This window comes from Mixophyes fleayi, chromosome 9 (genome assembly GCF_038048845.1).
Source record: "Mixophyes fleayi isolate aMixFle1 chromosome 9, aMixFle1.hap1, whole genome shotgun sequence".
Lineage (NCBI taxonomy): Eukaryota > Metazoa > Chordata > Amphibia > Anura > Limnodynastidae > Mixophyes > Mixophyes fleayi.
In genome coordinates, this window is record NC_134410.1 from 50571576 (window position 1) to 50588688 (window position 17113).

At 40.1% G+C, this 17113-nt stretch overlaps 1 protein-coding gene across 1 annotated transcript in view; it reads left to right on the forward strand.

Annotated features, from left to right (window-relative positions):
- The window catches only part of AMMECR1 (AMMECR nuclear protein 1), a 167725-nt gene extending 160883 nt beyond the window's left edge, over positions 1 to 6842 (forward strand). Inside the window, exons 6-7 of the mRNA XM_075184328.1 lie at positions 112 to 208; positions 1520 to 6842. Of these exons, the coding sequence (XP_075040429.1) occupies positions 112 to 208; positions 1520 to 1634 (212 nt within the window). The 3' untranslated portion in view covers positions 1635 to 6842. The remainder of the gene's footprint in view (positions 1 to 111; positions 209 to 1519) is intronic.
- Positions 6843 to 17113: the final 10271 nt, after the last annotated feature.

Here is a 17113-nt window from a genome sequence, read left to right on the forward strand (position 1 = left end):
TAAACTGTTAATGTCCCAACAGAATACAATCTATAGAATTGGAGACTGACATTAATTACATTGGGTACTGCATCTGTACTGACGCTGGTCTTTCTGTTCTTACTACTGCAGGTTGGGACCACATACAGACCATTGATTCCTTATTGAGGAAAGGTGGATACAAAGCTGCAATCAATAATGACTTCAGGAAAACTATTAAACTGACCAGGTATGGCAAGGTCTGATACCTAAAGCCACCTTGGCTTAAAATGATGACATTTTAGAATGTGCTCAGCAGTTGGGAACACTGACGTGCAGATTAACTGGATGATTTAGCAAAGCACAAAGAGGAGCTTTGAATAAAATCTACATCGTACTTTTAATGGTCGCCAGTGTTTTTATTAAATACACATATTCCTGATCTGTTATTGGGACCACTTAACCCCAAATTAAGAATTTCAGCCGGTGCACAGATTGTAATTGTCGGGTAAACTAAGCAGTCCAGTTTTCTATATCAACTAGTTGCTCTGCTGTCAAATATATTCTAGCTAACCATCTTGTTGTGAACACTAACTTTCTATTACTACTTTTATACGTGATGTATTAATGTGGAGTATATTACCATGAGTATATAATCTGTTTATATCCACTGTACAGATATGAGAGAGCAGTGTGTGCAGTGGCAGGGACACTAGCAGGCTAGTTCAGCTCACTCGGCTAAGGCCTGTATGTTTCCCACACGTCTTGTGTAAGCCTGCATCCACAGCTCACGTTTTACTGAGGCTGCTGTTGGCCAGCCCTGACCTACATTCGCTAACTTCATTAGATACCAAGCTGTTGGTTAAGTTTCATTGCACCATGGGATTTTTTTGGCAGATCAGCTTACTGATCTGAAGTCTGTTTGTTTTACAATGCATTTACAATCCCATCACATTAGCCGCACTTCAGTGAAAGTGCATTTTTTTTTAATACAATTTTTGACCACCTAGAATAAAAACACATGCAAGATTTTTTTATTTCAAGTTGTATCCCATTTCCAAAGTGGTGACCCAAAATGTTTTAATACTTACTGTCCGTGTTCTGCATATCTGTGCAGAGCCACAAGTCTTCTGAAATTTGACTAGACTTTAATAGAGAACATTTTTTGTTTGTGAAGCCTTTATAAATGGTGCGCAAAGTTCTAAAGAAGTTTGGATTTTGTGCATTAAAATTAGTGCTGAGTAAGCTATTGGCAATAAATATCTTGCTGCATTCAGTGTGACACTTTATGCATTTGATTATGTAGGGAGTTTTGGGGAAGACGTGTTCTTTTTATCTGTGTTCATATGATTAGTTACTTTAACCTGGCAACCATCTTTGCAGGTGTTTACCCACTGAAACCATTTTTAATATGTATTTTGTTAAATGTATTGTCTCCATCCCCTTTAATACTGCTAATAATTAAACCGTATGTAGCATATACAATATATGTCAGGGTTTATGTTCTAGCTGATATCTTACCTCTTACACGAATAATATTTTCATCTCTGTCTCTCTACAGATACCGTAGTGAGAAAATGACAATGAGTTATGCTGAATACCTTTCCCACCGTCAGCATCATCACTTTCAAAATGGCATCGGGCACCCTCTCCCACCATACAACCATTATTCCTGACACTGAGCCGCATGACCAGTCACTAGACCTCTCAGCAGAACTCTTCCCTGGGGACCCAGCTCCCTCTTGGTCTAGCTATCTCTATTACTGTACTATTTTATGATGATTGTTTCCGTTGTCCTGTTTATGCGTTGCTTACCATGGCGGTGCTAATCAGGGCAACGGGTGGGAAGACAAATTAAGTACCCACAAATTTTTTTATGTTTTGTTTTTTTTATTAGAAGTTTTTGAGCTACTGAGATTTTTTTTTTTTTTTTGCAGCATATATATTTTTTCTTTTACATGTACTTCTTACATTATTTTACAGTTTGTGTTTTTCCTAACATTTATCCCTACTGATCAGGGTTTTTCAATGATTGTGGATGGAAGGACTTGTTAAATAATGAAGGATCTGTGATTGACATAGTGATGTGTGTGTGCTTAGCTAGTTGGCGTCTGGTACATATCAGTTCTTTATTTTAATCAATATAATCAGTTTGCATAGATTGCTTCACCAGTCTTGGGTTTTCTAGGCATGGATGTTAGGGTCTTTCCTTGGCATTTCCACTGATTTCCAAAACTTAATTTTTAAATGTGTTCATTTTGTTTTTTAAAGAAAATTAACACAATGTCATTGTTTCTTCATGCATTTGTAAATGTATCTGGGTTACTCATACATCAGATGAGTATTGAACCAATATTTTGCCCTTTCCCTTTAATTGTTAATAATCTGTGGGGGCCTATGGCTAAGTGTTTACAAATAAAGTCAGCACAAGAAATAAAGGCAGATGATGGAAATGTTATACCTATATGTGGTCAAATTATTATTTTTTTTAAACCCTACCTCAATCTCCTTGCAGTGTTAGATACCATGTCTTTACATGTGTAACTGTATTTGGTTAGCTAACCTCCTTTTGTTATTGCTTTGATGCACAATGTTCTACCTTTCCAGTGTGAATTCCATCATCTGTCGCATCACACGCGTCTTTCAGCTGTAAAATCTCTGTAAATGCCAAAGGGGCTTTGTGCTGCTAATAGCTAAACTCATTGGAAAGCTTCTTGTCTGTTCATATAGCACCATTTGTGTTCAGGAGTGTTGAGCCCATTTTGGATTTACAGCCGTTTCTCCATTTGTCGGTGTTTAGGTAAAAATTATTGATCAGTGGTTTTGCTGAACCCAAATATGAGCTGTGCTTGGCATACACTACTGGTGTTAAATGTTTGGTTTCATTTTAGAGTGGTGAGGAAAGGTCTTGATGCTTTTACCGTTGTAGGGCAGAGAGCAGGAGGCTGGAGGAAGAGCTTTTTATCTACTTTTTCCTGCTCAAGTGCCATTATACCACTTGATAGCTTTACAGATCTCAGGCACAAATAAAGCTTTTGGACTTTGTCATCACATTGGGCACTAATGTCTGTGCTGTCAAAACGTATGGAACAGAAGTTTAAATCCAACATGTGTAAAAGTGAGCAAAGCAATCACTTGGCACATCTGAAAGAGGAGTTTGTAAAAAGGTCAACAAGCCAAAACATAGTTTACCAAAATATAGTTTGATAGTACAATGAGAACAAATCCAGTTATTCACTATAGCAGGCTTCTTATTAAGGCTATAGGGTTGATTTGCTTAAGTGTTCAGATTTGTAACCTCTTTGAGGCCAGAGGGGCTTTCTCAACAGCTGATACAGCATACTAAGCCCCTCTTGCTGCCAAGGCGTTACAGCGGTTCCTTCATCCACATCATGCTCAAAACATTGGTCAACACTGCTGCTGATCCTCGGTAGCAGGGATTGTTTCCCCGTTTTGGATGCCTTAAGTAACTCGCATGCTGCCAGAACACATTGCAATGGAGATTTTTTTTTGGTGTCTGATTGGCTTCCATAGTCTGTCGGAACAATACGATGTATGGTCTCCAGTCAGCAGGAGGGGGGGGGGCTGATTATTTATTCTCTGTTCCTCCCCACACTCAGGTGCACGGAGTACAAATGTTTATTTTCATAGGTGTTTTTTTTCCCCTTTGCATCGTGTGACATTCTTTAGGGGAGTTGTTAAGCTGACTATCTCCCTTTAAATCAGCCCTTTGTTTTTGCATCCATTAAACAAAGTGAGCACAAGTAAAATCATAATTTTTGCTGCAAAAAAAAAAAATCTCTTTTTTACCAATACCGCAGAGCAACATGACTTGCTTTTGTTGGCGCAGGTTGCTACACATTCTTTTCTGACTGAGCTTTAGAAATTTATTTTTTGTTTTTAAAAACTATGTATTTAAAGGTGCTAATCATCCTTGCACAAGGTCCCGTGACTGGTCATGCCAACTCAAAGATCATATCAGATTTTTACTAATCCTCGATATATGCAGATGTTCTACAGATGTTTCTTACCAGTGTAATAATGCGATACTGATGAAATGCCAATCCTGCAGGTTTTGATAGTACAAGGTCAGCAATACTTCCCAGCATGGCTTAGGGGAGAACGAAAAATCACAAAAAGGATTGTTTGTGTGTCCTTTTGTATACAGCCTAGTGCAAAAATGCATTGTCTCTTAGTAGCTGTTAATTATCTATATAAAAAAAAATGTCTAAAGATTGTTATACAACTGTGCTGGTGTACGCCTTGATTTCTTCAATAGATATCAGTATACTCTCTGGTGTAGGGTTCAGCTGCTTTTTACACTACCGTTAATACTACATTTTCTATTCTTCAGACCTGTTTGGCAACCACTGATGTGCCAAATACTTTAAACCGTACACTACAAGACACAGTTTCCTATTGCATAGCTACACTAGAGATTTGCTCTATTATTTGATAGTTAACTTTGGAAGGAAAGGTGGATTTATGTCTCCCATTCCCCCATCCACCACCTACTAAGCAGTCCATTGGATTGGTGTTCTGTGCAGGAGTCATTCATCTTTGTAGCTGGATTTAATGTGTGTAGTCAGTGGCTGCAGTTGTGAGCCCTAAACACCCACCGCAAGTTTAAGAAACACACATTTTTTGTTTTCCGTCCCATCTACAATCTTTGATGCAGAATGTCCAGCTATGCAATTACACCCTCTGGTACATTATTTTTTAATACTTTTTAATTTTTCATTTACATTCTTCACTTAACACAATTTTAAGTCCAGTTGAGCCAAAGTTTTATTTAAATGTGTAAATTCAGCTGACTTTCAATCCAATGGGTATTTTACAGTAACAGATTCAGGCATTTATCAGGAATCCTGTACCTCTTGGATTTTAATCTTGACTTGTAGAGAATGTATACCCTTTTATTTCCTAACCCCTACAGGTAAGACATTTGAACAGCCCCACATATTTTTAAGATGTATTTTTGGGGTACTTTTAGGAAAACTGGTGCACAGACAAAAAGGTGGTGTAAGTCATTTCAACCAATCAGATGCTACCTTTTTACTTTCCAAACTACACTAGAAAAATTAAACGGAGCTTTTTTTTGGATATTTATCGCAGCACATTTTATTTTGCACCACAAATGGTCCCCTACACATCATACATAGCCACTATCTGTGTACAAGGATATCTGCTTAGCAGTCTGTAGATTGTCATCATTTGGCACTCGTGTTTTTATAGCAATACTCTTCTCTGTAAGCAGCGTTAATAGTTTTAGTTTTGCCTACAAAAACATCAAATGTAATTTCCACAAATTTCACAAATATTATTGCCTTCCAGAGAATATACTGGTATTTATCCCTGAATTTAAAGGTGGTTTCCACCTTCTGATGATTTTACCCCTTACTAAATACACTGCATGATTTTTCTGGCATCCTTCTGTGTTCAGTTGTTTATCATCACACAAAGTTCTTATTTTACAACACAGATACTTTCGGGATCTAATTGTATTGATGGCAGAGTGTTTTATGTCCTGTGCGGATGGAGGAGAGGGAGATAAAGAAGTATTTATCATACATACAGGAAAAGCACACAAGGAATCCAGAAATATCAAGTAATGTATTTAATAACAAAGCATCTAGCCCTCTTTAGGCAGCCAACATCTTAAACACATGAATGTTTGCAAAATAAAGTTCAGCTTATTTATATTCGTGCCCAAGCACCTCTCACTTGTATAACATTCTTTTCATGGCTCGTCTTCAAATGTGCAGGTTTCTTAAAAGTAAATTTAACAAAACTCCGTCTGAGATAGATTTCATCTCTTGTATGTTAGACCAAACCAAAGAAACCTCTGGCCATACTCTAATGCTGCTCCTTAAAGCCTTTTAGTTCTATCAAACAATCCTGCAGGATTATAATGTGTTAAACTTTTTTATTTTTGTACAGTTTCTAACAGATTTTTTTCTAGTGATGTTTAAGTGAATGAAGTTTATTTGAGGAGACTGGAAAAAATGCATCCTCTGTTTAAATAAACTTTTTTTTCTTTTTTTTTTTTTCCCTATTCTTTTCTCTAAGGAACCCTTCTTGTGTGCCTCTGAGATTTAAAGGGTTCCATGTTACATTCATTCTTAAGACCAGCAAAGATTCTTTCTGTAAGAAGTTACTCTTTTTTTCTTTTCTCTTTTTTTTTTTTTTATATTACTGTTACGGGGGAAAAAAAAAAAACATAAAAAAAATAAAAACACTGCGCTGGACCCAGTATCTAAACTGGTTGAAAAACGCACTGAGAAAATGAACTTATGTTTGAAACTTTTGTATAAAACCTTCAATGACTGTTTTTGTATATCAAAGTTGATTCTTTTTTCAGAAATTTTTTGGGATCTAGTTTCTAAGTTAGTGTTTTTATATGTTACAGAAGAAATTGCTTTGAATATATCACCAGCTTGATGGCAATGCATTGGTGATCACCTTCACAGCTCAAGATCCTTGGAATGCATTGTAGAGCAATGTCTTGTGGGCTTCTTTAGCTAAGAAGGACCTATATAAAATGGGGTTTGTGGCCGCCTGGAGTAGCTGCAGCCCCTCTATTATTAACTTGATTATGAATTATAATAATGACATCACAAAGTACATACTGCTCTCCTTTCCATTATACTAGATCCTTCCCTACACATATAGTTGCTATTAGTGTGAAGAAACTGTTATAATGGGCATTTTATTATGATAGGTAAGACTAAAAAAAGGTAAAAATGGAGAAAAGGCAAAAAAAATTCTATATATAGAAGGTTATTTGTGGGTCTGTGAGCTATGGCTGTGGAAAGATATTGTAGTAGTTTTAACACTATTGTTACCTTTTAAATTACCCAATAAAATATGAAAAAAGACTGACAGCTGCTGTGTTGAGTTTCATTTTCTAACCTAAATGTTTCTTTCCTTATTACACGTTCCTGGGTAATACAATCTGTCTCATAACTGCACAGGATATTCACATGCTGGTGTTAGCTCCATCAAACAGATGTGGAAGATTAGTCTCAGCGCAGAGGTGGTTAGTTTCTGCAAAGATGGGCTTTTGTGTTCCCATTTGTGACAATAGATTATTTTCTGGATTTGTTGTGCTAGTTTCCTGTGCATTAAACACTAAACAGTACATAGTTGCCTTTATAATAAGCAGTGGTGATAATGGTATATTTTGTTAACGGCGACATTCCTTCAGTATTGGGAACGTTGTCACAGCACGTGTATCTTAAGGGAAAATATGCCTTTCACTGTGGGAAGACATTTATGGTAGGAAATACCTGTGGATTTGTCCCTACAAGCATTTTGATCATCAGGCTATTCTGTGCATCCTGGAAATGCAATAACTCTGTACATTACTTATGTTCATGAAACTAAACTGGCGTTTCTAAAATCCTCAGTGTCAGGATTAGGCAAACAGTGACTTTCCAGGTTTATGTAAAACTGCATTGACCTGCATCCCCTGCCGGCCTTTGGCTAGAAAGCCACAGTAGCTAAGACTTATGTAGGGGATAAATGTAGTAGAATCTGGTTGCAGTCACTTGTGTTAAGGCAGTGATAGGCAACCTAATATACTTCAGGGGGCGCATGGGTTACCTTGGCAATGTTAAAATAATACATTTAATCAAAGAAAGACACCAATCTAGAACACCATATCAGCAGGTCTTTTAAACATTTCTTACAAGCTACAACAAACGTGACAAAGCAAGAAAGAACTGGGGGCCGTAGGTAAAGGCTCGTAGGAAATGCATGTGATCCTAAGGCCACCTGTTTATTATTTTGTTACACTGCCGGTTTAGTATGCCCAAAGTCACTGTTTTTGTCTTTTGCCCCTTATCTCCTTCCACAGCGACCCTGAATCTTACGTGTGATAATTCTCATTACAGTAGGGTTAGGGTAAGCGAATGGCCTAATAGCACCAGGTGGCACTGACATAATTGGGTCTTGATGTGACTTTATTGACAAGTGGTATAATTGTATGTACATAGGGATAGCATAAACATATTTGTAGCATTTACATTCCGCTGTACTGGGCATAGTTAAGAAAATATTTGTGATTATTCATCATTATTGTGGACATTTCTCAAAGTCACAGGAGTTAGAATTGGGAATGGCCTGCAGCAGCTTGTAAAAATAAGTTGGCTAAATGTATCTATACCCTATCATCATCACCATTTATTTATATAGCGCCACTGATTCCGCGGTGCTGTACAGAGAACTCATTCACATCAGTCCCTGCCCCATTGGAGCTTACAGTCTAATTTATTCCCTAACATACACACACACAGACAGAGGTCAATTTTTCACAGCAGCCAATTTACCGACTAGTATATTTTTGGAGTGTGGGAGGAAACCCACACAAACACGGGAAGAACATACAAACTTCACACAGATAAGGCCATGGTCAGGAATTGAACTCATGACCCCAGCACTGTGAGGCAGAAGTGCTAACCACTTCGCCACCATGCTGCCTTATATAAAAAATATTGCAGTAGAAAGAAAAAAAGAAAAAACGATGAGCTGTATTTAGATTAGCTTCTAACAGGCATAGTGTGATCACAATGATCAAGATACAACTGTGAATAAACAATTGATGCCCATCTTTGTTGAACTAAACTAGAATGCCATTTGGTTCAAGGATAACCAATCTATGCTGTTTGGCTTCTAACTACTTCCCTTACAACAGGCACTGGAGCAAATTGAGGAAGTGTAACCCCTACCCCTTATTGATGTTATAACGTTAAATGGTATACAATTCTAAAAAATAACTACCTATACTGGTAGCTATTTTAGGAAGAATCACATATGTAAAGGTAGACATCAATCATATGCACCAGCAATGTTACATTTTTAAATTGTATGAATTGCTTGGAAGTCTCCACCATATTTATAGTATGATTATTTATATAGAAAGAACGTGAAATATCAAATTCCACATTTAACCTTTTAATGGCCAGTGGTATTTATGCCTTGAGGACCAATCCAAATTTCACAATTTTGCCACTGTTTAGAAATGATTGTGACTTCAGAAATATACCCCACAACGTATTCACCTATTTTTCCTGATCACAGGGACACAACATAAATGTTTTAGTAAATATATGACAAGGTTCTGGTCGAGAACAAAACTGCATATTGGTTATAAAAAGTGTTCACACAATTTTGGTATATTTTTCAGATTTTATTGTATCATGAAAGCAAAATGGATTTAATTGAGAATCGCCACTGCTTAACACAAGATATTTAAAAAAAAATGACAAACATATTTACAATTCAAATAAATTGCAGTAATGGGTTACCAAAGGGGTAATTATTTAGGTAAGCTACATCTAACTAAACAAGGGTGCAATTAATTTTCTTTAGAGGTCACAAAATGAATTGAAGTTAACTTATGTACAAGAGAAGGATTTTAATTAAAAAATAAATACTGGTTTGTGAAATGTCCCACTGTTAATGTAAATCCATGTATGAGGCGTTAATTCCAAATTGGGAAAGCTTTATTAAAAGACTTCAAAGAAAAACCTGGAGCGGTGTAAAGTCGATCAAAAAATGGAGGGTAATTTGTCACAAGTAAATTTTTTTTTTATTTTTTTTTTAATAGCTATCCATTCACTAGATTCATTTTGGAGGACTTGCTAGTTTTCTGTCACACCAGTACCTTATAATATTGCCTTTACACTTTCTTAGTTTGCTTTATGGAGTAGTTCAGATGGTTTTTCGTGGTTCCTTGCTAACACTCCCCAGGTACTCATTGTTTTTATTGGCACATAGGCAAAGGTGAGAATATTTTCCCCACTTGATTTTCTCTGCCTCTGCTTAGTAGAGTACTGGAGTTATGGAAAACTATTAGGACATTTAAAATGACGTCTTCTAGTGAACCAGACCCCAACATTTTTTTTTATTATTATCTAGGCTATAATGAACATTTTTTTTTTATTCCAGGTTTTTGTTGGTCATATTCATCTGAGCTTTCTTCCAGAATATCATGAAAAATGTATTTTTCTCAAGCATCCAATTAGGGTATAGAGTGGAACCAGGAGTGAGGGCACTTTAAATATTTCAATTGTAGCTCACCCCCCCCCCCCTTCTATCAATTCCCTATGCAATGCTAGAGAGTAGATATGACGCAGGGAGGCGTGAGTCATGCCTCCAATACCGCTTTCATTGGATAGCTCCAGGGGGAAGCGGTTCCTGCAGTCACAGGTCGGCAGTTACTGCACCACCACTTAACAGAGAGGGAAGTGGGTAAAGGTAGGCCTAAGGTAGGTAAACTTTCTCCTGGCATAGTGTTGGGAGAGATATTCACTAAAGTCGCTGTGCGGTTCCAGGGCTATTGGCTGTTTAGTCGAAGGGCAATCTTTTGTTAGCCTGGCGAAGTGGCGTTTACTAATCTTGTAAGCCCCTGCTAGTTACTGGTTGGTATGAGGGCGCTTTTTAGAACGGCAGCTCATGCTCTTTCACTGTGATTGAAGCATGCCAGAAGTAGACATATCGGGTTCAGCTCTCTCCTAGGCCATTAGTATCTTGAGTTATAGTTGGGGATGCTTTCTGTGTAACTTTTAAATCTGTTTTCTGGGCTAGGATCTGATGGCAGGTTCACCTTCTTTCTGTTGACTGTATTCTCCTTATTATATTCTAAACTTTGCCTTTTTGCTATGTCTGACAGAGTTCTTCCAGAGCTAAACCTGTGAAGGTGGCTTGTGTAAAGTTTGTACATGTTGGAAGTTCCATGTTGAATTACCTATGGGACAGTCAGTCAAATATGTCTTATGGGAAGCCTGCCAGTCTGAGGATCATAAGTCGTGTGTGTTTGGAGGCTCTGGTGCTGATGGGGCATACATGGTGTGACAGGATGGACCGCCTATGCCACCCTGTCTGTTGTTGCTGGGAACCGGCTGCCACCGTTCCCTTCGTTATCCCAAATGCGCCCTCTTGCCGCAGTAGGAGGGGCTTACAAAGGCTGCCACCACTGGACTCCTTACCGGCATCCAGAACCGGGTTTCTTCTGGGTAACTGACGCTGCTAGCGTATCTCGTTGCTGGTGTACCTGGGCTGGTACTCCTGACCTCTTACTATGGATCAGGGAAGCTGTGGATGGATTCCCCCTGGCCTATCACACTGACCAGGGCTGCATGGGTAGCAGGCAGAGCGGTAGTACTGGTACTGGAAAAGCTTGGGTCCAAACCTCAGACAGCCGGAGAACAGATTAGAGTTGGGATCTAATCTGCAGGTCCCAGTAATACAGCAATATTGAAGATGCTTTCAAGCAGGTCTTTGAAGCTCTAGTGCCTTTTATACAGTTCAGACACAGGCTATTTTTAGAATCAGGATGTACACGGTTTACCAAAACATAGATTTACATGAAGTGCATGAAATTCTAGAAACGCTGTGATATTCTGCATCTTTGTTTTAGACACAGGATATATAGCAGCATATTTTAAATTAAACCTTCCTGTCTCCAAGTAAAACCTCACATCAAAAGGCATGATTAGCATTAGACCTTTTGTTCCAACAGTTGCAGAATACACATTCCCAAAGAAAGGTATAAACTTCTAACAAGTCATTTCCCCACATCACAATGCACAGCACACTTTCTAAACAAAGGCTCATTGTATCAGATATATACATCAGAAATAGGCATTTGCTTTAGAAAGGTTAAAATAGAAAAAACTAATTTTCTACCCTGGTCTCAGAAATAACGATTTCCCTTATCAAAATATACACATTATCAAAAATAAGTACATGTGCAATTATATACATAAGCACACTGCTATTTCCTTTAAATAATTTTATACCATAAGTTATTTATACATGATCCAGTCACAAATGGCCATTAGCCAGCTCCATTACTGAGATTGTTCAGCTGAACCTATCTCGTGAGTGGACTCCTGAGTTTCAGGGAGACGTTCCTTTGGACGTGTTCCCTTTGGTCATGTCTATACAGTTGTCTGCAAGTTCTATGGAGGAATCTCAAGAGGAGCCTGTATGGGCAGGAAATCACTCAATTTCTATGCAGGGACTAGTCTGAATTTCCTCTTCGTTAGAAAGGATGTTGGAATCTGCAACTACTTTTGCTTCTTGCAAGTGGTTGAAGTCGCCTGAATTTCTTTTTTTTCCCCAAATGTTGAAATGTCAGTTTGTCTTTCTCCCAAGAGGAGGGCAAGACACCTAGAGGATTTGATCAGCAGGATTTTTCATACTTTGAAGATCCTTATAGCTGACAAGAGGGGGGGGGGGTTATCGAATTGGGGCTGTGTTAGGTATTGGACATCCAAGACACAGATTCTGGATGTTTTGGAAACTTCCCTATCTAAAAGATAGCTTTATTTTCCTTCTTCCCAGATAGATGACTTGCTTGGCGAGGCATGGGCCATGTTGGACTCTAAGTTACAGATGTTCCATAAGTTATATTTAACTGTATCCTCCAAAGGGAGAGGATAACAAATCTGCAAAGTGCTTTCCAAGGTGGATACCTCTGTAACTAGTTTGTCCAAGATCACCATTATTCTGAAAGTGGTAAACATTAAGGGCTATATTTACTAAGCTGCGGGTTTGAAAAAGTGGGGATGTTGCCTATAGCAACCAATCAGATTCTAGCTATCATTTTGTAGAAGGTACTAAATAAATGATAACTAGAATCTGATTGGTTGCTATAAGCAACATCCCCACTTTTTCAAACCCGCAGCTTAGTAAATATAGCCCTAAGAATGACGCTGATCGTAAGCATTCTTAAATCCATTTTTGTGGCTGCAGGGTCCTCTGCAACCTATTTTATCCTTTGTGTGGATTAATAAGGCCGTGTCGAGGTGATAGTCTGAACAGCTGTCAGAGGGCTTGATAGCTGATAGACCGGGGTCTGAATTGTTGCCTTTGGTATAGCAAAATCAGAGCCACAGGGTATTTTGGGGATGCAGCTATAGATGCCAGACTGATTGAAGCTAGGATCTCCACTTCGGAAATCTCTGCTCATCACACTTCCTGAGAAGTAGTTGTGGAATCTTGGCAGACTCTATAGTCCCTTTCATTCTCTGGAGGTGTATTATTTGGGCCTTTGCTGGATAAAATTATAAGCCAGACTTCTTGGGAAGGAGTGATTTTTTTTTTCCTGTTAGAGCTAGAAGTTCCATACCTTTTGGTTTTCAGGGGAGGCTCCTGCAATGAAATCTAGAAGTACCCCAGATGGCAAGCTTTTGTCCCTAGTGGAGATTTGCAGAGAGGGAGGCAGGTTTGGGATGTTGGATACCCAACTGCCAGGATTTCTGACAAGCTATCCGCATGATGGTCATTTTGCCCACCCAGATTTGTCTGTGGTGGGAGTCTCTTCAGGGACCAGAGGTTAAATTCCACTACAGATGTCTGGGTGCAAGGGATTGTGGCTTGGGGATACATTATAGATCTCAGATCCTCAACGAAAAGATTCTTTATGACTGGGTTTCCCGTAGACAAGACAAATCAACTTGCTATGCGAGGACCCATTTAAACTGTGAATCCTTAAGGGTCATTATTCCACTTCCAGATCAGAATGGTTTGGGATTTTACTCAAAGCTCTTGGTTCAAAAACAGATGGTTCTCTCGGGCCCATTTTGAATCTGAAAAACTTAAACACCCATCTCCATGTGGACAGATTCAAGATGGAGTCCCTGAGAGCGGTGTTGAACAGCATGGGGAGGGACAAATATTGTTTCCTTGGACATAAGGATGGGTATCTACATATTCCAATCTGTGAATTACTTCACTGTCTTCTAAGGTTTTCTGTCCAGTCCCATCACTGCCAGTTTTGGGCACTTTCTTTTGGCCTGGCCACAGCTCCAAGAGTTTTTACAACGGTCATGGCATCTTTGCTGCAGTCCAGGAAAGTGAAAATCGTCTAGTTGGACGATCTATTGATCAAAGCAGAATCAACAGCTGTGCTTCAGGCCCCATGTGCATGAGACTGCACAGACATTTGTAACCCACCGGTGGATTGTCCATCTGAAAAAGTCCAAACTGACACTTACAGCAGATGATAATTTTGGGTCTTTTCTTTGACAACCAGATGTTCTTAACATCCGACAAAATTATGTCCTTGCAGAGTAGAGTAAAGTCTCTGTTTGCTCAATTTCATGGAGGAAAATTCCAATAACACGTCTTGAAGTGGAACAAATCTCACCTTTTTCTACCCAGCCAGGTGATATGTCTTTCCTAAAGGGTGTGTCACTTGCTTCTTTTGTGGATAAGGAGGGAGAACTTCAACAAATGTCCCTTGTTCTCCATCTGGAAGTGTACTTTGGTGACTACGGACGCCAGTCAAGGTTGGGGGGGCTATCATTCTTCGAGCAATGTTCTGCGCATTAGTCAGCACAGACTATCGGACAATGCCACGGCTGTGGCATATCTGTACTACCAACAAGGCACACGTCCAGCTGAGTTGTGAAATGAAAACATTAGGGTTCCCCTACTCATCTTCAGCTTCTTCCCCACACATAAAGTGGCTTGCTTGGCAGGAATATACATCTAACAACCTTATTCCTCATAGCTTCCAATCCCTACAAGGAGCCCTCTCGCAGTTTAGATTGAGAATTTGGTTGCTATGGAAATACTATTTTGCTCTGTATTGTATTTCTGCATTGCACTATTTGACTTGAAATGCGTGTTCAGAAATCTCAGGTCTTGCTCCACCGGGTTAGTGGGGGCCTCATTAGCTGCAGTGCATGGGTCCTTGGCTGAGCAGCTTTGTTGGGCTGCTACCTGCTCCTCTGTTCATAAATTTACTGATTATTATAAGTTAATATTTACATATAAAGATGCCAGTTTTGGGAGGACGGTTCTGCGCACAACTTCTACTCAACATCCCACCCATAAGGATAGCTTTGGAATATCATAGGGTCCCTCAAATGGATACCTGAGAAAATTGAATTGATACTTACATTAAATCCATTTTTTTTAGTCCATTGACATACACTGGGGGCCCACCCTTTACACTTCAGTTCACAGTGTCTGTGGTGGGAAAACATAATTGCGCTCTCTTTGTTTTGTTCATGTGTTTCTCCTCCTCTGTCATATGGGACTTTGTTAAAAAGCAACTGATGTGTGATCCGGCAGGCGTGGGGTATGGAGGGTGAAGGAGGGGGAGGTACAATGCAAATATTTAAAGTGCCCTTGCTCCTGGCTTCACTCTATCCCAATGTCCAGTGTCCTCCAGTTGGATGCCTGAGAAAAATACATGTAGCTGTCACGAGCCGTGGTTTTACTACAAGCCACTGGGGCTTGCTTGCCCTCTCTGCCCCTCGTCTGGCCATCGTCATGACGACCGGGACGTCACTTCCGCCTCTACACGGCCGTTGTCAGGGCATGGGTCGGAACGCTTCTCCAGCCCCTGTATGCGTCCCGGCAGACAAAACACAGCCGGATGTGTGAGTTTATTAGTTCTATTAGCGCTGTAACCCGGCAAGCTATTACCTGGGCGCATGCGCAGTGTTGTTGTTATGGCAGCTGGGTCCCATTATCTGTTTCTGAAGCTTGCTCCTGATTGGCCAATATCGGTATTTAAGGCAGGGAAAGCAAAGCCTCCCTGACGGTTATAGCAGTCAGTCTCCTGGCTGCTGACTTGCTGCTGTTCTGTGATCCTGTACTCGATAGACCTTTCTGTGTATGCCCTTTGGCTTGTTAATCAGATTGTGATTCTCTGCTGATGACACTGACTCCTGTCTCTCTGCCGTCCCTGACCCTTTTGCCTGAACGTCCTTCCCTGCCTGCTTGTGCCCTTTGACCTCGGCCTGTCCTTGACTTCATTATCTCCTGCTGTCATCCCCCTCCTGCGCTACGGTTTAAACCATAAGCTTGTACTACGCAGAGCATAAGACCTGGGGGCATCTGAGTACCTGTGAGCACATCAGGCTCTACGGGAAAGGTGGCTGCTAAAGGCGAAGACCTCTACCATCTGTTCTACAAGCTTATGACAATAACCATTAGCCATGACATTATAACCGGCCAGTGAAGATTCTGGAAGAACTCCCTTCCATGGATGAAACCTGAATGAATCCATCTCCAGCTCAGGTGCAGGCTGGCCAGATTCAAACCTTATCCCAGATGATCCAGAGTCTGTCGCATAGCTTATCTGCACAAAAGGAAGCCACCAAAACCTCACAGTTCACTCCGGCACCTACTGTGGAGCCCAAGTTGAATTTATTGGACCGAATTTCTAGGGACAGAAGCTTGTTCTGTAACTTTAAGGAGAACTGCAAACTTTATTTTCGTCTATGGCCTCGCTCCTCTGGCTCTGAGCAACAGATAGTGGGTTTAGTAATATCCCTCCTTCAGGGTGACCCTCAGTCCTGGGCTTACAGCTTGCCTTCTGACAGTCCCTCATTAAGATCAGTGGATTCATTCTTCAACGCCTTAGGTCTCCTGTATGATTACCCGGATCGGGTGGCTTTTGCCGAGTCTCACCTCAGATCATTAAAGCAAGGCCGATGCTCCGCTGAAAAGTACTCTGCTGAGATCCGGCCCTGGTCCGCTGACAGCGAATGGAACCACGAAGCATTAAGCAATCCGTTTCGTTTAGGGTTGTCAGAATAAATTAAGGACTACCTGGTTCAAAATCCTTCACCTACCTCTCTGGATGGACTTATGCAACTTCCTATAAAGATCGTTAGACGCTTGAAAGAAAGAAGAGCTGAGAAAGAAGCACCTACTTCAAGTACACTCCTTTCCGTGTCTCCTCCTACTATGGAAGCTGCTGAACCTATGCAGCTAGGGGCTTATCTCTTCTCCCAGGAGGAAAGAACTAGGAGACGTACCTTAGGTCTTTGTTTATACTGTGGAACCAAAGGCCACCTTCTTCGTTTCTGTCCAAACAAGTTGGGAAAAGAACAGTCCTAGAGAATGTGGAAGAGGTTCATCTAGGTCTGCAGTTTATTTCTTCCAAAAATGCCTTACTAGTTCCCGTTTATATTGCTTTTGGACCATATTCCACCACCATCTCAGCCTTTTTAGATAGTGGTGATGCAGGTAATTTTTTAGATATTGGCTTTACCAAGTCTCTTGGGATTCCTCTCATGAAAATCAACACTGCCATCGCTGTTTGTGGTTTGGATGGAGGCCCCTTACCTGGGGGCAGGATTTTCTTCAGGACTCTTACAACTAACAGTGGGATCTCTTCATTCCG